The sequence below is a fragment of the Lygodium microphyllum genome, chromosome 18 (genome assembly GCF_053477565.2).
Source record: "Lygodium microphyllum isolate KBCC chromosome 18, Lygodium_microphyllum_v1.1.10, whole genome shotgun sequence".
In the NCBI taxonomy this organism is placed as follows: Eukaryota; Viridiplantae; Streptophyta; class Polypodiopsida; order Schizaeales; family Lygodiaceae; genus Lygodium; species Lygodium microphyllum.
Genome location: NC_141152.1, coordinates 84,119,247 through 84,142,529, shown reverse-complemented (window position 1 = coordinate 84,142,529; position 23,283 = coordinate 84,119,247). Strand labels below are relative to the sequence as shown.

General features: G+C 40.5%; 1 protein-coding gene across 1 annotated transcript in view; it reads right to left on the bottom strand.

The window, feature by feature from the left end:
* Positions 1 to 258: 258 nt before the first annotated feature.
* Positions 259 to 23,283, bottom strand: part of VPS11 (vacuolar protein sorting 11) — a 56,760-nt gene continuing 33,735 nt past the window's right edge. Inside the window, exon 6 of the mRNA XM_087698943.1 lies at positions 259 to 646. Within this exon, the coding sequence (XP_087555069.1) occupies positions 302 to 646 (345 nt within the window). The 3' untranslated portion in view covers positions 259 to 301. The remainder of the gene's footprint in view (positions 647 to 23,283) is intronic.

The window sequence follows — 23,283 nt, the reverse complement described above, 5'->3', positions numbered from 1 at the left end:
ACATATTTAACAATCAAGCAGATGTGCAACGCTACGTGGAGAAACTAATAATGCATAGACTGCCACACCTGCATTGAAACAGAATGAATGCTGCATATGCTTAACATAACCCATCAATTTTATGCAAACCAATCACAAAGTAAACGTAGAAAAGATTAACACACCCAAAAAGGCTACAAAAAACATGCAGATCACAATGACTTGGAAAAGCTATCTGCAAAATATGGAACTCAATGTTGACAGCAAAACTTCCTGACAGAAAAGAAACAGGTCCCTTGAACTATTCACAAATTCACACATTCTAAGCTACAACATGGCCTTTATTTAGTATCCCACGGCCAAAGTACTCCGCTATCACAGAAAACCCATCATCTGAATTTCGTAGCAGCTGGAAAAATCTATCATGGTCATTTGCATTCTGCTCCAAATTGTGTTTCATGTCTAGTAGGGTGTGATTATTAGGTGCACAAACTGGGCATTCTTTCTCATTATCCCCCAAGCAACGTTGATGAAAAGAATGCATACACAGAAAGTGAACTGCAGGAAGGTCCAATGATGATGTGCAAGCAGAACATTTGCTCAGCTGAAAAATACGAGCATTTGTCTGCAGATCTTCAACCTCCTTGCGCATGGCAACAGTTTCCTTCTGCATATATAATTTCATAGCTTGTATGAGCAACTTAAACCAAATCAGTACACATAATCAAAGCACATCAGAAAAACAGGGACTAGACCTGCACCCCCTTCTTCCTCACTCCCCTCCCACACCACACCATCACCTCCCAGTCCTGAGTCACCCCCACCACACACAAGTACACCCCATCAGTACCATGGCCGTTGGTACAGTGCAGGTGTCTAGAGACACCTCAGAAATCTTAAAACTTTATATTGATATAGATGCCCAGAAGATTGTCAGCCACAGTTTTAATGTTTTGAATCACTTCAACCAGTAAGATGTATCCATTATCTCAAGTTTCATTTCTTCTCTTCAATCATGTCTGGAAGAAGTTTTGTATTTTGGTACAACAAAAAATATATCTGCATGCTTTAGTGAACTCTCTCCTCAGATAAATGCAACTTATGTCGCTTGGACCGCAGGTCTAGACCCACTTAAGACCATTCACCAGGTGCCACAATTTAAAAGCTTGACCTTCCAGAGTTGGAGAGCTCATCAAGACATTCAACAGTGAAATATTTCCTAATCAAGATATCTCAGATGGACTTCTACAACAGGCTTAAAGCAACCCAGTGTTCTGTCACTAGAATATGAAAACCAAGACATCATGACCAGCATTCATAATTCTCAAAATGAATTATCTTTTTCCAAGAATTTAGCTTCCAACAATCGATATGATATGCTCAAACTCTTCACGCATAGCTTTTGGTATTATGATGACCTTTTAGTCAATGTCCCTAATCCAACCATCTTCCTCAAGCATAGTGACTCATTATATTCTCCATTTACAAGAATGCACCTTTGGAGTTTGATCTTAAGGATAACTCCTTTGTATACCCCAATATCAAACATTTTGTATCACACGATACAAAATTTCTCAACATGGAAATCTTGTGTGATACACACACAACTTCATAATGCAAACTTATGAGGAAAAAGATAAACTTCCTTGTCCATGCATTAGGTACATCCAACGAAGTGGCAATCAACCTGTTGGAAATGGAGGAAGAGATAGAGAGAGTGAACACAAGACAATAAGCAAGTGGGCAGCAATTCCACACTCAAGGATGCAAGTGCTAGAACAATAGAATGAAAGCACAATAGGTCCTAAGTAAGTTAGACCTATCCCTAACTCAACTAGAGTTAATTTAACTCTAGAAGTCGTGACACAACTTATTAATATAGTTGTGTTCACACTACAAACCAACTAACTAAACATTAGACATTGCCTATAGAATTGGAAAATTCGAACACCCCCTGCAGTGCCAATGTGTTAGAAGTACAAGAAGATCCATCACCAAAGGGTGCCAAGTTCAAGGACTTTCAAAAACCCTCAAACTTCTCATGAGGAAGTGCTTTGGTGAAAATGTTTGCAACATTCTCGTGTAGGGATATACATCAAACTTATCTCTCCTACATACCATCTCTCTCTCACATAATGGTAATGTACCTCAATGTGTAACACAAGATTCCATGTCACTACAATAGCACTCTGACTATTAGAAAGAATGAGTGTAGGACCCTACAAAGAAATTTGTAGATCATCCAACTATAGAACCATACACATTCCACTGTTGCGATGAAGGCTGCCCTATGCTCAAACTCACAAGACGACAAGGTAGCCACTATAGATTGTTTCTTACTTAGCCTTGAAATGCATGAGCGGCCTAGAAAGAAATTGTGCCCACTAGTAGATTGTCTAGTGTCTGCATCACTAGTCCAACCTGAATTACTGTAAGGCTATAAATGCAAGTCTCTCCCCTTAGAAAATAATAATGCATGTGACTAAGTATCTTGCAAATATCTTAAGATCTGCTGAACAGCTTGCCAATGTATGGTCCGTGGGATGTGCATATACCTACTCACCCGATTGCTTGGAGCTCCTGCATAATGGGCCTTTCTTGAATTAATGCATCTTGTAAGTCGGATAGGCATATTGCTTCAAGACAGGTATTCAATGGAGGGTTTAGTCTATGGTAAAACTTTGACATCTATTGGGTGATGTCCCTGGGGGGCAAGGCTGGTATGCTTCAAAAGGGATACAAATCTAGAATAGTCCAAGCTCAATCCAAATTTCTTCAAACTAAAGAATTCATTCATCTTTAAGATGCAGTATGCTTGTGGAAGGTATCACCTGGGCACAGCTTCCTTCAACTTTTCCCAAGTTATGGTTGCTTCCAAAACCCCTTGGTCCTTGCATAATTGCTTTCATCAAAGTCGGGCTTCGCCTATTGTGTCAACTTTTATTTAGCTATCATTGCATGATTAGGAGGAGCAACACATGTAGCAGTGAAGTAATCCTCCATAGATTCAATCCAAATTTCTACTTCAAACTTGACATCCTTTCCTTTGCCATCAAACTTGGACGGATTGATTTGCTTGAGAAGGAATTTCTTCTCTTGTGCTTCAACTAGGGTAAGCATAGGCATGGAGGGCATAATACCACTGGTTGTAAATTGCAACATCAGACATCTCTTCACCATCATGCGTATACAACTTCAAGCCTCACTCCATAGGAGTGCACATAGGTTTGCAATCTTGCATGTTAAACCTATGTAACAACTCATCCATATACTATGACTGTGACATGATAATGTCATGCTGTTTTTGGGTAAACTGAAACCCCAAATAGTAGAGTAGGCAGCCCATATCTAACATAGCAAATGCATATTTCAATTCAATCTTGAAATTTGCAATTTTGTCCTCTTTAGGTCCAATGAGCAACATGTCATCCACATAAAGAATGATAATCAACAAGTCCCCCCCCCTTCTTAATGTATATAGTGTGAGCGATTGGAATATTTTTTAACCCTTTGCTAGCCAAATAAGCATCAATCTTAGAGTACCGTGCATGAGGAGCTTGTTTGAGACCATGAAAGACCTTGTGTAACTCACAAACCATATCCTCTTTTCCCTTACAAACCCGAGAGGTTGTGACACATTAACATCCTCGTGTAAATCCCCATTGAAAAGTGTTGTCTCAATGTCCAACTAATGTACTTTCCAGCCATAATTTGCAGCCATAGCAATCACACATCTCACCTGCTTATAGGGGATGTAGAAATAAAGGTTTTCTCACAATCTATACCCTTCTTGCATGCATAGCTTTTTGCTACCAACCGTGCTTTATACCTACCAATAGTGCCATTAACAACCTTGCATTTGAGTTTAAAAACCCATTTTGTACCAATGGCCTTCTTACCAAGTGGTAAATCCACAAGATTCCATGTAGAGTTGGTGACAATAGAGGCTAACTCATATTGCATGGCTTGCATCCAATGTACATCTTGCTAAGCTTCATCCAAGGAAGTAGGCTCATCATCATCTAACAATGGGCTCATAAATACATATTCATCATCACAATCATGTACTTCCATAAAATCAATCAAATGGGCCTCCCTACATCATGTGATGTATTCCTAGCAGCCCTTCTAGTGTGCTAGGGTAGGGAAGCATCCATTCTACTCTCCTCGAGAGTGCATAACAGCCAACTTGGGACTGTTTTGGCTGCATTTACTGCAGCCCTTTCATGCTGTACTGCATCTTCCACTGCATGAGACAAACCATCATCATAACCATGTTGTTCAGGAGCATACGGTGCAACAACAGCTTGCTGAATTATGTCTATCCGACCATTTACAACAAGCACGAACTCCAAAGAAAGTGGCAAAAGACCCTCAAAGACATCACCAATTTCATGTGTAGTTGGCATCTGAAACTAATCGTGCGAAAATACAACATTTTCAACAAGTATGACATCCCTACTGACAAAAACTTTATTTATACATGGTCATACAAGCGATAGCTTTTGCTCTCCGAATTGTAGCCAATAAATATGCATTTTATAGTCTTGTCATGGAGCTTTCCACAAAGCTCTTTGGGGATATGTGCATAGGCTATGCATCCAAAGACCAAGGTCCAACAACTAATCAACTCTAGATTTCTTGCTTTGCCAAGCTTCAAACGGTATGATCGTCTTTAGTGCTTAGTGGGTGCATGATTTAATACATGATTCGCACACTGAAAGCCTTCTAGCCAAAATTTGTGAGACAGCCCCTTGCTTTTTAGCATACAAGTCATCTCCATAAATGTCCGATTTTTCTTTCGACAACAACATTTTGCTAAGGTGTCAATCTAATAGTGGCTTGATGCGTAATGCCATGGTTAAGCAAAAATGTCTCAAAAGTATGAGACACATGTGAAGAAATACTCTAAATGAAGAAAGCACAAAACCAATCATGCGTACAAAGCACAAACTAAACAGTTAGGGTTACGGTTAGGGAAACTCAGAGATAGTGAACACAATGAATAATAAAGAGAATGAATAACGAATATACAATGCTCATGCAACAAACACACCATACAATGAATACTCGACCACGCACTTTCGTATCTCTGGGATCAAGACAGGTTCTAAGTTGTAGAGTGTGTCGTACTCCGAACGGACCCCAAATTGCAACAAAGGCAATCTTTCAATGTCGAACACCAACAAACACAACCAAGGAAGGCTAGATCTAAAGCAGATGCTAGTGCAAGAGAGAGAAAGACTAAAAACGTGAGTACTTGAGGAGAGATAAACTGGGCAACAACTCTTAGGTGCAAACACAGATTGTGGAGGAGAGAGAAGATCAAGGTGACAACTCTGGACTGTTGGCAATAGCACCAAATGCTAACATCAATTTGGTGTTGTCACCAGTGTCAAATGCAACAGAAAAGCTGTAGCCGACAACTCTAGGGTACCAAGAGACAACTGCAAACAAGGGGCAAAGGCTGGAATCGAGCACCAAACCTTTTTACAGGTTGACACTCCGATGCTATGACTTCTCCACAAGCAAATGGACAAACCACTAGGTGCTCCTTGGAGAGAGAGAGAAAGGTATCTATGTCTCCTAGTGATGCAGTGGAAATGAAGGGGAAAATCAGTAAATGATGCCGAATCCACAATGTGTCTATGCCTTCTCTGATATACAAGGTCTTCGCGATGAGCTCCAGCGCTCTGATACCATGTCAAAAATAACAAATATGCTTTGATAGCATGTCAAAATAAGCAATAATGCAAAGAGACAATAGGATTTGCAAGGAGTAACACAAAGTGTGTATAGCAAACACTAAGAGAAAAGAGAAACTCGGAAACACAAGAAGAACACAGTGATGATGCATTGAATCATACTATTAGAAAAAAAGTTAATATGGCGGAGTCAAAGCTCAAAAGATAACTGCAATGTCCTCTCTGAATCAGGGGGCAGCACTTGTAGGAATCTACACAGACAAGGAAGTGAAATGCAATCCTCCAAGAAATGGGCTATCGGAGTAATCACTAAAAGGCAAAAGACACATGTCGAGGGAGCGAACCGCAGTCCTCTGAACCTGAGGAGTGACCCAGGTAGCAAAACGCAAATCCCAAAGTGTCGGACCTGTCAAACACAGGGAGAGTAACCTAGATTGCCTACACTATGACAAACATCAAATAATGATAACGTCAAATAATGGAGGATGAGTCGGGCTGCAAAAATGCAGCTCCCAGTGGCCTCTATGACAAACGAGTGACACCACGTGATAGCAGAGCCAGGCTACAAAAACGCAAGTCCCAATAGCCCCTATAATAGACGAGTGACACTAGATGATGGAGGATGAGTCGGGCTGCAATGCAGGTTGCAGCAATCTCTGTGACAAACAAGTGACGCTAGGCAATGGAAAAGAAGCTAGGCTACAAAAAACGTAGGTCCTAGCAGCCCCTATAATAGACGAGTGAGGAAATCACCAATGCTCGCAGCTCGGTGATGGAGACTGTCACGAGAGGCTAGGATATTGATGCCAAGTTATAGATAATGACATCATGCAAGGAGAAGACCTCCAGACTGAAAAATGCAAGTAAAGATGCAACTTGAAGGAGAAGGGTGTTGACGTCCAGTAGATGATGGTGACACCAAGTGAAAGATGCTCCAAAACGCAATGCCTCGTAATGGAACAAAGCGCCTGAAGTAGAAGAGGAAGGGTGAAGGCAGCCACAAGCCATGAACCACAATGTCCTCCTAAAGGGGTGTGAGAACAGTGGAAGGGGCTAGTGAGAGAAGGGAAGTGGTGGTGGTAGTGATCAAAGAAGATGGTGAAGAATGACTGAAAAGAGAGTGATAGAAGTGAAGACTGAATGAAGTGAATGTCTATTTATAGGCATAAGCTGTCTAGGGTGGCATACCACTGTGGGGCACCCACTGAAAAAGTGACCAAAATGTGGACACCAACCCTTTTTGGGGCTATCAATGCGAAACCCTAAATGAAATGTGTAAACTAAAGAAGTGGTTTCTCAACACTACCCCCTCTATCCGTATGAAGTGACTGTACTTTCAAACAAATTTCAACCTCAAGCTTTGCAACAAGATGTTTGAAATGAGACCATACATCCATGTATATCAAGCGTAGTCATCAATAAAGTTGAGAAATAAAGATAGTCCCCCAAGTGCACATGTCCTCATGAAACCACAAAGATAGGAGTGAATAAGCTGCAAATTCTAGACATCACGCATAGCACCATCCTTCTTGAAAACAAACCTATGCATTTTGCCCAAATTACATCCCTCACATGCATGAGGAGGTGGGGTGCTCCCTTGGAGGCAAATGCATCTACCATCTAACACCACTAAAGGGTCATCAAACTACCAAAACTCATGTGTCCATAATAGGCATGCCATAGCTCCGCATTGGTGTCAGATACCTGGAGTGTATAATCTATCTCTCAATCTCTAACAATGCATTTGTCATCTTCGAAGATGACTTGAAAGCCATGCTTATTAAAAGTAAATATAGGTAACAGATTCTTTGTAATGCCAGGCACAAACAAAACATCCACAAGCATGAAATCCAAACCATCTGTAACAGTAATCGTAATTAAACCAATGCTACATATATCATAACTATTGTTGTTCACACATGTAACATGATTCCTAGCAGGGGCTAAATGCAAAGAGGTAAAGAGACACTTTTTGGATGTAATGTGCTTTGATGCACCATTGGCGAGATACCATGTGTGCTACACTTCAGCAATGTTAAATGTTAAATCAGCCATTGAAGAATCAAAACTGCATATAAGAAATGCACAGTCCTCCACGAAGTTGGCTGAAGCATCACCACGAGTAGATTTGTTGGCTGATGCAATTCGGCTGCCCCATCAAGCTAGTTAGCGACCAAGATACACTCTTCATTAATGAAGTGATTGCTCATTTTCTATCCACATTCTTGATCATCTATAGGAAATCATCACCTTACTACCCTCAAGCCAATGGTCAGGCAGAATCCATGAACAAAATCCTAGTGAATGTCTTCACTAAAGTGGTCTTTGCCTTGTGCAATGATTGGGATAACAAGCTCATGGCAGCGCTATGGGCCTATAGGATAGCCTATAAGACAGCATGGGCAAACACCTTTCAAGCTGACCTATGAGACCAAAGAGATCCTACCATTAGAGTTTTTTGTTCCAAGCTTGAGAGTAGTAGTACAAGAGAGATGGGATGGAAAGAAGGCATGGACGGAATGCCTAGTAGAGGTAGAATGTTTTTTTGAGACCCGAGCTCTTAGCTACCCATGTGCTAATCTATGAAAAAACATGATGCAAGAGTTGGTTTGACAAGCATGTCAAAAAGAGTGATTTTGAGCAAGGTGACCTTGTGTTGTTGTACTCTATGAAGATCCATAAGCAAAAAATGAAATTCAGAGGATTAAGGCCCTTCAAAGTCCTCAATATTAGTCAAACCAGTAATGTTGAGCTCGAGACCTTAGAGGATGAGGGCATAGGCTTCTTCAATGGTAGTCACTTCAAGAAGTACTACCCTCCAACCCATCCGTTGCATGAGCTGCCAATGTTGCAAGCCCCTGTAAATGTAAGAGTGGCCACTATCACAAAGATCAAGGACACAAATGAGCTCAAAAAATACACACTTTCAATGCACTTATTGATGAGGGAGTTGACTTCAACATCCTTACCTATGAGCATTGGACTCACATTGGTCAATCCCAATTGTAGCCCACGAATGCTAAGATCAACTCGTTTGGGGGATAGTCCTCTTTGGCCAATTGCTTCCTACATTCATTAAGATAATGACCAGGCTTCTTGCAATGATGACATTTTCCCTTTTTCTTGGACATTTCTATGTCTTGGGTAACCTTATTTGATGGCTGTCCAACACCAGCCTTTTGCTAATTTTTCACATTTTGCATGACATCTCCTTTACCATTATACTTTGAGAGTATAGCCACATCACCCAAACACAATGCAACATGCTTCCAAGTTTGTTCCTCTTATAGCAAGAGACTTTCGAACTCCACAAATGTAAGGGGCTACTACCTTCCCCCCCCCTCCCCCAAAGACAACATCAAAGAGGTGTGGAAACCAAGATATGACTTAGGAAGAGAGTTCAGTGTGATGTTTACCAATTCTGCATCTTGAATTACCTCATCAATATTAAGCAGCTGCTCACGCAAATCTTGTATGCGTATAAGGTGATCTATCATTACCATATCACCCTCATCCATGTCCACATTAGCCAGCTTTCTACGAAGATAAGATATCCTGGCCTCATTATATGCTGCAAATATGCACTCAAGTACATCCCAAGTAGCTTTTGAAGTTCTACAAGCCCAAATGTACAGAATAATAGCCCTTTTTACTGACAAGGCAATCAAAGATAGTATCGTGCATCCCCTCGGTAGAAGGGGCAGCACCACCACCACCAGCAACATGTCCTCTAGTGTTACATTGGAGTGCCTGAGGTGCAAGGCGTTCTAGTCGTTGCAAATCACCAATGGCATAGTCCCACAAATCCTTCGCCACAAGATGGTTAAACACTATGAAACTCCACAATGGGTAGTTGGTGCCATCAAGATTGTCCTCCTAAGTGAGGACACCAAGGATACTCCTCTGATCATTATGTCCCTCTCGTGCCGTACTGCCAGTGATGCACAAAGCTCAGAAACCAAATACTTCAATGTTAAAATATAAAATATACTCTGTTGAGTACCAAAAATCCCTACACACGATTAGAATGTAAATATCAAACTGTCACAAACGTGTTGAGGATAAAGGCAACTCTACTATACCACCCGTGTATTCATTACATTGACAATACCCACACACCTGTACACTACAGGTGGCCGACATCCATCACTATCACTTCATTCTTTATTCTTTCAGTGACATTTTAATAAGGAAAGGCCGGTCACACACTGTGACTATTGAAGTTTTCACATATGATATCTCTCTCTCTTGCTCTCTTGCTCCATCTACCATAGCTCTTGCTTTGCTCTTCCTTCCGTTTGTGTGCTTTCACTCGGACTCTATCTTTCAACTGGTATCAGAGCCAACCATTCAAGGAGTTCTTCATCCTTTGCTTCAGTCCAAATTCAAAGCTTCAACTCAAGGTTTCATGGCAGACATTGTTTCTTTCTTTGAAGGTATGCATTGAGTCTTTTCTTCTTTCGGCTTGTTCCAACTTCCTTCGTGCTTGTTGAGGAGCTTTTCAAGGCTTAGCTAAGCCTTCTTGAGTGCTAATTGAGCTAAGAAGCAGTCATTTTATCCATTTTGAGTGGATATAGAGCATGGTGTAGAAGTCATTGACAATTATGGCAACTTGACAGCACTGTCGTATTTTGGCCATAACTTTTGCGTAGGGTATCGGATTTAGGCGTTATATAGCTAGAAACGAATAGTTGTTGGAATCAACCCCTACACCCTATTAGGCAGCACTCTGTACAAGAGAGGCAAGGATGAAGTGTTGCACAGATGTATTGTAAGAGATGAGATCAAGATAGTTCTAAAAGCATGTCATGATAAGCCCTGTGGAGGATACTATGTCGGAGAAGCAATAACTAGAAAGGCTTTGCTTGCAGGCTATTGGTAACCTACATTAACAGAAAGATGCCTACAACTACTCCAAACATTATGATGCTTATCAGCAGATGGGAAAGCCTACCAAATCTAGCGCTATGGCCCTACAGCCCATCCTTCCTCTAACGCTATTCGAGAAGTGGGGCATTGACTTCCTTGGCCCCATCAATCCGCCAACTAGAAGGAAGCATAATAGATGGTGTGACAAGAGCTACAAATTTGGATACACAAAAAGCTAATTTTGTGCAGTTTTCTATTCTCTGTTTCACACAAAACAGAACAGTTCTGGTTTGGACAACAAATACTAAATTCTATAATGCATGTTTGATGCTTTGGAGATGTTGGTGTCAGGATAGTATGGTTATGCTTTTGGAACTGATTTGGGCTTGAAATAGCTCAAATTTCACTATTATTTCAATGCTGTAATAACAAGGCAGCAAGCATTTATCAGTGAAAAGCTTATACCTAATGCTCATTGATGTTTTACGAGATACTTTATGGATGTATAGCTACTTTGGTTGTTATGTATACTCCTCAATATGCTATGGTATACTTTTAAGCTGAGATCTGGGCTTTGTTACATTAATCTTGGCTATGGTAGCATACCTTGGTTACTTCAGTGGCTTACATAGTTACGAGCTTGAAGAATCTATTGGGTTTTATACTCCTAGCTTATGCTTCATATATCTTGGATACTCCGATGTCAAGTACTTGATGTTTTGAGCTTGCATTGCTTATTTGACATTTGATTTTGTTCCAATGGAAGTTACTTGTGCTACTTTGGCTATAACATAGAGCTTTGGATTTATGCATTTGAGCTTGAGCTTACTTTCACCGAGACCATGGGACACTTACTTCATGTACATGCTCTCTTGATATGTATTGGATATAGTTATCCTACAGCGAGTTGATTTAAGCACTTACTTCGGACCTGGCCCTTAGTGTATTGCCAATGATATTTATATGCTTCTAGGTTATGTATTGAGCTTTGCTTAATGGGTTATGAATTTGGCAACTCTTCTCTCTTTACCTTGAGATCTCCTATGTGCATGATGTTTATACCTACTGCATGTATGGTTACTAGCACACTGCAATTGTAACTGCCTTCATTGCCAGTTGTTCCTAATCTTTCTTTTTATGTATCCTATCTAAGGACAATCACTTGGATTCGACAGTTGATTACAAGCAGTACACAGCTCATTCTTTTGGCAGTTTCTCTTGCTCAACCCTTAATTTAGCTGTGATTTTGCATCTGTTTTGCTATCATTTACAACAACCTATTTGTCTTGGATTATGCTTTTATCTCTTGCATTATGACTGGTGGTCGAATGACGGCGCTACCTTTAACATTAAGAAGTTAGATTGCACAAATTACAGCTATTGGAAGGTACAAATCTGTGCAAATTCTAATACAGAAATTGCAAATTAAGCCATTGAGACATGAGGATGTAAAGCCCAAACTCTTTGATGTAGAGAATTGGGCTGAACTAGATGAGTTATGTAAATCTACAATCAATTTGTCTCTCTCTAAGTAGGTCTACCATAATGTTATCTCCGATGAGCAAACTACATGGGAGTTATAGGATAAGATTCACAATGTCTACCATAAGTAGAGCCCTACCTCTCAAATGTATTGGTTGAAGCAACTCATGGATCTTTATATAAAGGATGGGACTTCCATATTTGCCCACTTAAATAAGTTTCATTCTATTTTCAACCACTTGACTTCATAGGGAATTGAATTTAAAGACAATCCACCTTCATTGTTCTTGTTAGTTACATTGCCTAAGTGATGAGCACGATAGAAGTAGAGAGAGCATGCACATCAATCGAGGTGTCGAACAATAAGAGAGTGAGAGAGTGAGAGTCGACCGATAGGTGTGTACCAGTGTCGTACACACAAAGAATAAAAGAATGTATTTATACTTAGGATACGGTACACTTGCATCCGCTAGGGTGAGTTCACATGTGTAAAGTAATATATATACGTCAGAGCGCGTAAAGGGCCTTTACACCCACCAACCTCCCACTTAAAGGAACGAAGCGAACCTTCAACCAACTCCCTCAAGTTTGATGCAATGCTCATGTGGAGCCTTTGCAAGAATTTTAGTTAGAACATCTGTACAGTTATCCTGTGATTTGATCTTAGTCAGGGTGACTAGACCATCATTCAGACCTTGTCTGATAAAATGATACCCAACATCAATATGTTTGGTATGTGAATGAAACATGGCATTCTTAGCCAAACACACAGTGCTCTGCATATCACATCTAAGTACAGGTGTTTTGGTGGGCAGCCCAGAATCCTTCACCAAACTACCAATCCAAACTGCTTCTTTTGAAGCTTCAGTGGCTGAAATATATTCAGCCTCAATGGTAGAGAGTGCTACTATTTTTTGCAATCTAGAGAGCACTAAGAAATCACCCCACCAATCAAGGTAAAGATGTACCCGCTAGTAGACTTGCGAGTATCCAAGTCACCTGCCATGTCTGCATCACAATACCCCTACAGAATCTAACGTACCCTTGCCATAGCAAATACATTTTCTTTGTGTGCCCTAAGATACATTTCACTGCTTCCCAATGTGCTTTGCCACAATTTGACATGAACCTGCTTACAACTCCCATTGCATAAGCAATGTTAGGTCTAGTGGCAACCATAGCATACATGAGTGAACCACAAGCTGAAGCATAAGGAACACCCTTCATAGTACTAGTTGCCTTATCATCTTTTGGGCAATCCACTTTGCTAAGCTTAAGATAGGGTGGAAAAGGTACACCAAGAGGCTTAGCATCAGCCATAGAAAAATGATCAAGTACTTTGTTGATATATCTTTCTTGTGAGAGAAATAAGAGCTGTTGCTTTCTATCTCGTGTTACACACATGCCCAAAATATGTTCAACTGCACCCAAATCCTTCATGGAAAAGGCTGAATTCAGTTGTCTTTTCAATACATTAATCTAGCTTTTATGCTTCCAGCAATAACCATATCATCCACATCAAGTACAAGTATAATAAGGCTTCCATCATCAACCTTCTTAATATATAAGCAATCATTTGCACTACTCCTTTTAAATCCATGTGAGAGCATGAAGGCATCAAACTTTTTATACCATTGTCTAGGAGCCTGTTTCAAACCATACAAGCTTCTCTTAAGCTTACATACCAAATGCTTGTTTTCTAGTATAGCAAAGCCTTCGGGCTGTTTCATGTACAGCTCTTCTTCCAGATCACCATGCAAAAATGCAATTCTAATATCCATCTGATCAAGTTCAAGATCCATAGATGCTACAATGGCAAATAACACTCAAAGAGTGGTCATTTTGACAACATGAGAAAACACTTCCTGAAAATCAATGCTCTCCTTTTGTGTATAGCCCTTTGCCACAAGTCTGGCTTTGTATTTGGGCTTGCCATCCACACATTTGATTTTATAGATCCATTTGTTAGAAATGGCTTTCCTATCCTTGGGCAATGTAACCAAATCCCAAGTATCATTCTGATACAATGACTTCATTTCCTCCTGCATAGCTAGCTCCCACTTCTTCTTTAATTCGCATGATAAGGCCAAAGAAGGATCAAATCTTTTTATAGGTGTTCTAACACCTATAGACCTTACCCAATGATCTGTGTTATCAGGTAATGGATCCATATCCAAGGGAATGTCAATGACCTCATTGTTTGGTTGCTGAACTGCATGTTCAAGTTGCTGTAATACAATTTCAGGCTGCTATAATTCATTTTCAGCATGCTAATTTTGGTGCTCAAGCTTATGTTCAACATCCCCTTGCTGCCCATTTTCATCTGGCTCAATAATGATACGCTAATTGTCATAATCAGCATCAAAAGGAGCTGAATTTTCAGTGGCTGATGGCTGCTTAAGTAACTGATCATGCTGAAATTTAACTTTCTTTGTGTCTGAGTTATTAGATGTGGCATTTTTCAGCAGCTTTGACTCATTAAATACCACATCTTGGCTATGTAGCACCTTTTTCATGCTTGGAACCCAAACTTGATAGCCCATTTCACCTTCATCTCCATAACCCATAAAGATGCCTCTATGAGATTCCATGTCAAGTTTGGCTCTACTATCAACAGGTACATGTACATAGCATTCGCAACCAAAGACTCTTAAGTGGTCATATGAAGCAGGTTTGCTAGACCAAACCTCTTTCGGGATGCCACTGTCAAGTACACGATATGGAGATCGGTGGAAAAATGCACCGTGGTTTTAAGTGTCTCTCCCTAAAACGATTGCGAAATATTAGCTGTGGACAGCATGCACCGAATCTTCTCACATAATGTGTGATTCATTCACTTAGCCACACCATTAGATGATGGATTGTAAGGAGCTGTAAGCTCTCGTTTAATCCCATTTTCATCACAAAACTTATTGAATTTTTTAGATACATACTCTCCCCCATTATCAGTTCTTATGCATTTTAACTTTAAGCCCTTTTGAGTATTAACCAATGCATAAAACCTTTCAAAAGCATCCAATGCCTCACTTTTCTGCTTAAGCAAGTAGACCCATAGCTTCCTAGAATGGTCATCAATAAAAGACACAAAATAACGGAAACCACTACGAGTTTTTATTGGCATGGTGCAAACATCAAAATGGACTAAATCCAAGATACATGCCTTCCTAGAGGGTCCATGAGACAATGGGCTCTTTACATATTTACCAAGAACATAATCATCACAAAAGTCAAGCTTTGAGTTTTTCACATCAAGTGATCATCAGCCCTTTTAGTGTATAAGCAGTGATGTGCATGATTGCGTTTAAATCCATGGCTGAGCATAAAGGTATCAAATTTTTTGTACCATTGTCTACGAGCTTGTTTCAGCCCATATAAGCTATGTTTCAGCTTACAAACCAAATGCTCTTTTCCTGGAATAACAAATCCTTCTGACTACTTCATGTACAACTCTTCATCCAAGTCACCATGAAAAAAAGCAGTCTTCACATCCATCTGGTCTAACTCTAAATCCAAGAATGCAATGAGAGCAAACAAAATACGAAGCATAGTCATCTTCACCACTGGTGAAAAGACCTCCTGGAAGTCTATGCCTTCCTTCTGTATATAGCCCTTAGCAACTAGCTGTGCCTTGTACTTGGGCTTCCCATCAATACATTTCACTTTTTAAACCCATTTATTAGGAATAGCTTTCCTCTCCTTGGGTAAAGGTGCAAGCTCCCATGTGTTATTTGCATATAGAGACTTCATCTCTTCCTGCATAGCAAGCTCCCACTTTCTCTTGTTTTCACATGACTGTGCCTCTTTAAATGTCTGAGGATCACCCTCATCAGTCAACAAAATGCAATCCAAAGATGGCTGAAACCGCTATGGCTGCCTTCTGACATGTGTAGACCTTCTTATCCAATGATATGTATTATCAAGGTGTGGGCCTACATCCTGAGTAATGTGCACACCATCACCAGGTGGCTGATTTTCAGCATTTTCTTGCTGCTGTAATCTGTTTTCAGCATGTTCTTCTTGCTGTCCTATTTCATCCTGTGCATCTACTTGCTGCCCATGATCTTCTGGCTGTAGCACAATAGGTTGCTGCTCATTTTCAGCATCAAAAGGGATAGAACTTTCAGCTAATGGCTGGCTGTTCATGCTGAAATTCAACCTTCTTTTTGTCAAGATCACCATGTGTAGCAAGTTTCAGCACCTTTTTCTTATTAAATACTACGTCTCGACTGCATACTATCTTCCTGCCCTGAGGAAGCCAAACTCTATAACCCATCTCTCCCTCATCTCCATATCCCATGAAGATGCCCTTGATGGATTTCATGTCTAGTTTGGTCCTCTATTCTACAGGTACATGCACAAAGGCATCACAATCGAAGACACGCAAATGGTCATATAAAGCAGGTTTGCTAGACCAAACCTCTTCAAGAATGTCATTTTCCAATGCACGATCGGGAGAGCGATTGCATACATGAACTGAAGTTTTAAGAGCCTCTCCCCAAAACTATTACGGGAGATTAGTTGTGGACAGCATGCATCTGACGCTCTCACAAAGTGTGCGATTAAATCTTTTAGCCACTCCATTTGATACAGGATTATAAGGGGCTATCAACTCCCTTTTAATGCCATGCATCTCACAAAACTTGTTAAATTCATTTGAAACATACTCACCCCCATTATCTGTTCTTATGCCTTTCAACTTAAGCCCTTTCTGTGCGGTAACAAAAGCATGAAACTTTTTAAAAACATCCAATACTTTCTTTTTGCTAGTACATACACCCATGACTTTCTACTGAAATTATCAATGAAAGTAACAAAGTACCGTACACCCCCATATGAACTAACAAGCATAGTGCACACATCAGAGTATACTAAGTCAAGAGCATTAGACTTCTTAACGACACTAGAGTAATAAGGAGACTTCACTTGTTTTCCATTTAAGCAATCATTACAAAATTCGAGACCAGAGCCTTTTACATCAGATCTCCCCAAAGAGGAGAAAACCTGAATGCATTTCTGGCTTATATGACCAAGTCTTTTGTGCCAAAGCTCCATCTGATGGACTTCAACCATAGCCAAGAACTTGCCAGGTAATGCTTTACAATGCAAGTAATATAAAGTCCCCCTCTTGCTCCCTTTAATAATCAGCATAGAGACCTTATGGACCTTCCAAGATCCACCACCAAAGGTAGTAAAATACCCTTAAGCATCAAGCTGTCCAACTGATAGTAGACTTTTCTTTCTGCTAGGTACAAATCTAACATCTTGCAAAATCAGCTCTTGGCCATTTTCAAGGGCCAAGTGAATGGTGCCAACACCCTCTATCTCACATGCATAGTTATTACCCAAGTAAACTTTGCCTAGGCAACCTGCACTGTATTCAAAAAATGACTCCAAAGAGGGGGTAACATGAAAAGAAGCACCGTTGTTCACTATCCATGATTGTGACAGCCCATCATGAGCTGAAAGTAAGGCATCAATTACCTCCTTTTTGGTGATGTGCATATCACTTGTTGTTGCCATAATGCATCATTACATGAGGCTACAACAAGTATCTCTTCAGTGTCAAGAAGCTCTTCAATGACCACACTAGATGCAACATTTGCCTTTGCAACTTCTTTTGAGGAAGAGCTGTCATCATCTTTCTTATCATCCTTCTTTTCTTACCCTATTGTTTTTTTGTTTCTTGCTCTTTCTTGAAGTACTGGCAATCGGGCTTTTTTATGCCCTTTACGCCCACACTGATAGCATGTGACATCCTGCTGTTTGCTTCTGCTTTTGCCTTTACTAGCTGCATTACCCCTCTTTTCAAACCTGCCTCTTACATGGTAGACTGAGTCACTGCTTTCACCATTAGACTTTCTTCTGATTTCTTCATTAAGGATTGAACCTCTACCACCATCAAAAGTCAAAGCGGGGTTATTGCTAAGTGACACAACCAAAGATTTCCAATTGTCAAGCAAAGTCATCAATAAGAAAATAGCTTTTAATTTATCATCGAAAACCGCCAAACCAGAGTCCTGCAGCTGACTCAAAACCCCTGTGAAAGCACTCAAATGCTCAGATGTTGGCTTAGACTCATCCAACTCCATGTTCATAAGTTTACGCATAAGATGCACTTGATTCACAGGAGTTTTATTTTCATAAGTATCCTTAAGCTTTTTCCATATAGCATAACCTGTATCAAGATGCTTGATGTCTGTAAGTACATCATCAAACACTGCCATCTTAATGTATGCAATGGCCTTCTTGTTAAGTCTAGCCCAATCCACATCTGTCATAGCTACAGGCTTAGTCTCCAAGAGAGCATCTTCACAGTCCTTAAGAAACAAAATGCCTTGCATCCTATCCTTCCACAAGTCAAAGCCAGTGCCATCAAACCTCTTGATTTCAAAGAGGGATTTAGTGTCACTGTTGATAGAAGCATTTGCAGCCATTTTTCAGCAATACACCAGAAATTCAATGCTGCAATTTATGACAACAAAAATGAGCTGAATATTCAACCGATTTCAGCCCAATTTTTCAGCAAATAATAGCAAGATTTAGTCCAAGTACATGTACAGCAGTAGAACGAATGACTTTCAGCAGTATGACTGCAATTTCAGCATACATTAAATGCATTCATCACTACCAAGTGACTCCCACTTCAGCAATATCACCAAAAATACATCTGCAACAATCCCAGATCTGCAAATGATCACTAAGACTGCTGCAACATGAATAATCAGCAATACATCAACTCAATGGAAGCTGTCCAGCATGTGTACTGCACACATATGTGCCCGTATCAACTTCTAATACACAAAACACCAAGAAATCCCTGCAATTTCTCCAAAATCGCACAAGTGGAAGATAAAAAATGCTCAAATCACTCTGCTTATGGCAACAAGATTACTTCAGCAATATTCCCAAAGTGCATTTCACGCATCAACTTTGCCAAAATCCACAGATTTCAACAAAAGCCCCAAAATTTCACTATCAAATCTGCCCCAATTGCATTAATACATGTTTCCGAGAGCATAAAACGGGCAAGTTTAGCAAAATTTCACAAAATTTTGTAGAAGCCCCAAAATTTCCGGGTCCAAGTGTGCACGAATATCAGCCAATCTAACTTAGCTAAACAGAATTTCACCAATATAGCAAAAGCCCCAAATTTTATGGGTCCAATGTTGAGAAATTTCACTAAATTTGGCGAAATCCCTAATTCAAACACGCACAATGTCTGCAATTTCTGACATAGATGCCTCAATTATGCACAAACAGCACTCAATCTGAAAAGCCCCAAATTTTCGGGCCTAAATTTGCACAAATATGCGCATTGTGCTTGCACACACGAAGCCCTGTCAAGCCAAGGGGAAATTCAAAGAAGAAAAAATGGTTTGTTTTTTTTTTTCTTTAAAAAATTTGGAGTGACGGGGTCTGTTGACCTGCTCGTTTGACGCAACCGCTTGGTCGTCGTTGCATGCGCAGGTGGCCGCCTGCGCGCGTGTCCATCCAACTGCGTGCGCCTTCTAGCGCCTGGTCGCTGTCACCAAGTCGTTGCATTGAACATGAAGTCCAATCGTCTGCTAGACACGAAGGCCACTGCCATCACACCTGTTGTGGCTTGCTGGTCCACACTAGATCTGCCGACTGGTCCCTCGACTGTCACCTGTGAGCTGTCGCTTGACAATCACACTCTCAAAAGCTGCCAGTCACCCTGACCGATACCAGTTTGAAGGGGAGAGAGTGCGCAATGGAGTGCAAGATTGAGGCGCGAGCTACAGAGCTAAGAGTTAGAGAGAGTGAACACAAAGATAGGTGTACCAAATCGTAATGGTATACAAAGAATAAAAGAATGTACTTATATGTTAGGATACAACAAGGGTGTGTTCACACCCGTAAGACTATTTACACGGAGATGAAGCGACTTTACACCCAATAAACTCCATGTGTAAGTGTACTTCAACAACTGCAACAAACTTTCCAGGAAGTGTCTTGCAGTAGAGATAATACAGAGCCCTCTTTTTACCACCTCTAGTGACTAGCATAGATCCTTTTTGTATTTTCTAGAAATAGTATACCCTGCAAACGATCTTTCCAAAGATCAAAACCATTGCCATCGAATTTACGAATCTCAAAGAGATTCATTGTGTCAGACATAGATGCACTGCCAGCCATCTTCAGCAATAAACAACTGCAATACAGGGCTGAATGCTTTTAGCCAATAGCAAGGTTGCTGAATGTAACAGCAAGTACACACTCTTGTACTTCCAAGGTGTCCAAAAAGCATATGTTTACCTGCAATTTCAGTCTCAAGTACTGATTATAGCATATACATGAATCAAAACTGATACATTTGCACTAAAGATAGTACCCACTTCAGTAATACATCACCGAAATTCCCAAATGCAATGACCCAAATGCTGTATTTACCATTGTTTCACTGTATAATGAGTATTCAGCAATACGTGTACCAAGAAAAGCTGACCTTTTCCAACATTTGAAGCATCCAAACTCAAAAGACTCCCACTCAACAGTGAATCTGCTGCAAATTTCATTGTTCTATCTCAAAACGACTCAAAATACATCATCAATGTGAAAAGCCCCAAAATTTCTGCAGTGAATCTGCTCCAATTGCATCAATACATCTTCCTGAGCATCAAGAACATGTTAATGTTGCAGAAATTTCACAAATTCTACAAAAGCCCCAAATCTCAAGGTCCAAGAGTGCACAATTTCCAAGAAATTGGCTCAACCAAGCAAAAAATTTCACTTGCATTTAAGAATCCACAAAATCTCTGAGGCATGTGCACTCAATGTCTGCAATTTATGGTTTAGAAGTCACTGAAATATGTGTCAAGCACCAAATTTGGGAAAAGCCCCAAATTTTATGGAGCAAATTGGCACAAATTCGTGCTTTGTGCTTACTCACATGAACACCCGCATGAGGGGAAATAAACCAGACTGAAGATTTCTGATTTTAAGAAAAAAGAATATTGTGGCCGTTGACCTGCCCATCGTCCATGCGACCACGTGACCTGTCAACTTGTCGACTCGTGCAGCCCGTCAGTCGCGTGGCCAGGAACCCCGCCGGCGCCTGTTGCCCGTCTGTCGACTGGGTCTATCCAGTGTCGATTGTCCGATCGCCTGACTATCCACTCACCTGTCGTGCCTTTCCCACCTGTCGACTGTGCCTATTACCTGCGCCTATCGCGAATCTATCGCCTGTCACCTGCGACTTCTCCCCCTCACCTGCAACTGCTTCCTCTCACCTATAGCTGCAGCTATCGAGTGCTAGCTATTGCCTACACCTGTCGATTGTTGAGTGTTGCCTGTGCCTATCAACTACAAGTGTTGCCTGTCATGTCTACCAACTTGGATTATTGAGCTCTGATACCAGTTTGATGAGCACGAGCTGAAGCAGAGAGAGCATGCACATCAATCCAGGTGCTGAACAGTGAGAGAGTGTGAGTGAGAGTCGACCGATAGGTGTGTACCAGTGTGATACACACAAAGAATAAAATAATGTATTTATGCTTAGGATACGGTACACTTACACCCGCTAGGGTGAGTTCACATGTGTGAAGTAATAGAGACTCTTAGAAGTCTTGTTTTCAATCACATGGGCAATCTCGTAGTAAGTCCCATGGTTGTAAGTCTGCATTAACTTATCACTATTGTGGCAAGCAAGGTCAAATTCGGTCATAGAGCCATAAAATGTGTGATGACAAGCGTAAAGAAAAGGAAAAGGATAAAGTGCAAAAAAAAAATGATGACCGCAACATTGTCCCTCACAAGTCCAGTGTCAAGATTGAAGAGATTAATGTTACGCAAACCGATTCTGATGATGACTACATACTTGCAGCTTCTTCTCTTAATGTTTCGCAATTGACTGATATCTCATCTACCTATGTTCAGTGTTGGCTGCTTGATTCGAGGGCTTCATTTCATGTCACCCTTCATCGAGAGTGGTTTCACTCCTATCATAGCATGACAAGATCTGTCAATTTAGATAATGACCTAGCATTCGATATTGTTGGTATTGGAGATGTCCAACTGCAATTTTCTTTAGGTAATATATTTACTTTGCATGATATATGCCATGTTCCAAGTTTGACCAAAAGTCTGCTTTCGATGGGAGAGTTGGATGATGCAAGTTATGTTGTATCTTTTGGTGATTCCTCATGGAAGCTTACCCATTGGAATCTTATCCTGGCACGAGTCGCCAAGTTTAGCACTCTTTATCCCTTACTTGTATCTAGGTCTATTGACTATGTTTTGGTTGTGGCTGCTGTACCACATTTATCGTTATGGCATCATCACCTTGGACACATGTCATTAGAGGGAAAGAAAATGCTTACCCGTTTACAGTATTTTTCTACCCCTTGACTATCAAGTGTTTTGATTATTGTGATCATTGTCTTTATGGCATATAGACTCATAACTTACATAAAAAGTCTGACATTATGTACATGGATGAGCCTCTGGCTCTTGTTCATTCTGATGTTTGTGGCCCTATGCCCTACAAGTTGTTAGATGGTACAAAGTATTTTGTTACTTTCATTGATGATTACTTGCATAAGGTTTGAGCATACCCCATAAAGCAAAAATCAAAAGTCTTGGCTCCCTTTCATTGTTAGCTTACTCCTGTTGAGAACCACTCTAGACATAGATTGAAACGTCTATGATCTTACAATGGAGCGAGCATGAATCTAAAGCCTTTGAGAAATTTTGTGATGAGAGAGGCATTAAGCGTAAGTTGACCGCCCTATACACCCGACCCCAAAATAGTATGGCTAAGCACATGAATAGGACGATTCAGGAGCGAGTTCATAGTATGCTTAGCCAAGCAAGCTTACCGTAACGCTTTTGGACTAATGCAGTTACTACTGTCGTACATTTGATTAATTAATCCTCGTGCACTGTTCTTGACTATCAAGTTACAAAGTAGCTATGGTCTGAAAAACCTCCATCATATGCTCATTTACGTGTCTTTGGTTGTGAGACTTTCTACCATGTTCCCAAGGATAAGCACAATAAGCTAGATCCAAAGTCCATGAAATGCATCTTTTTTGGTTACAGGGATGTAGGTAAGACGGCCTATTGCCTATGGAATCCATAGGCTCAGAAGGTCATCCGCAACCATGATATTTTCCATGAGAAGAAAATACATAACCAGCCTGAGCAAGTCATTGAGGTACGCAAAGTGAAATTTGAGGAGGGGCCTCATGTTACTATACAATCAACTAGACAACCTGTAGCAACTGAT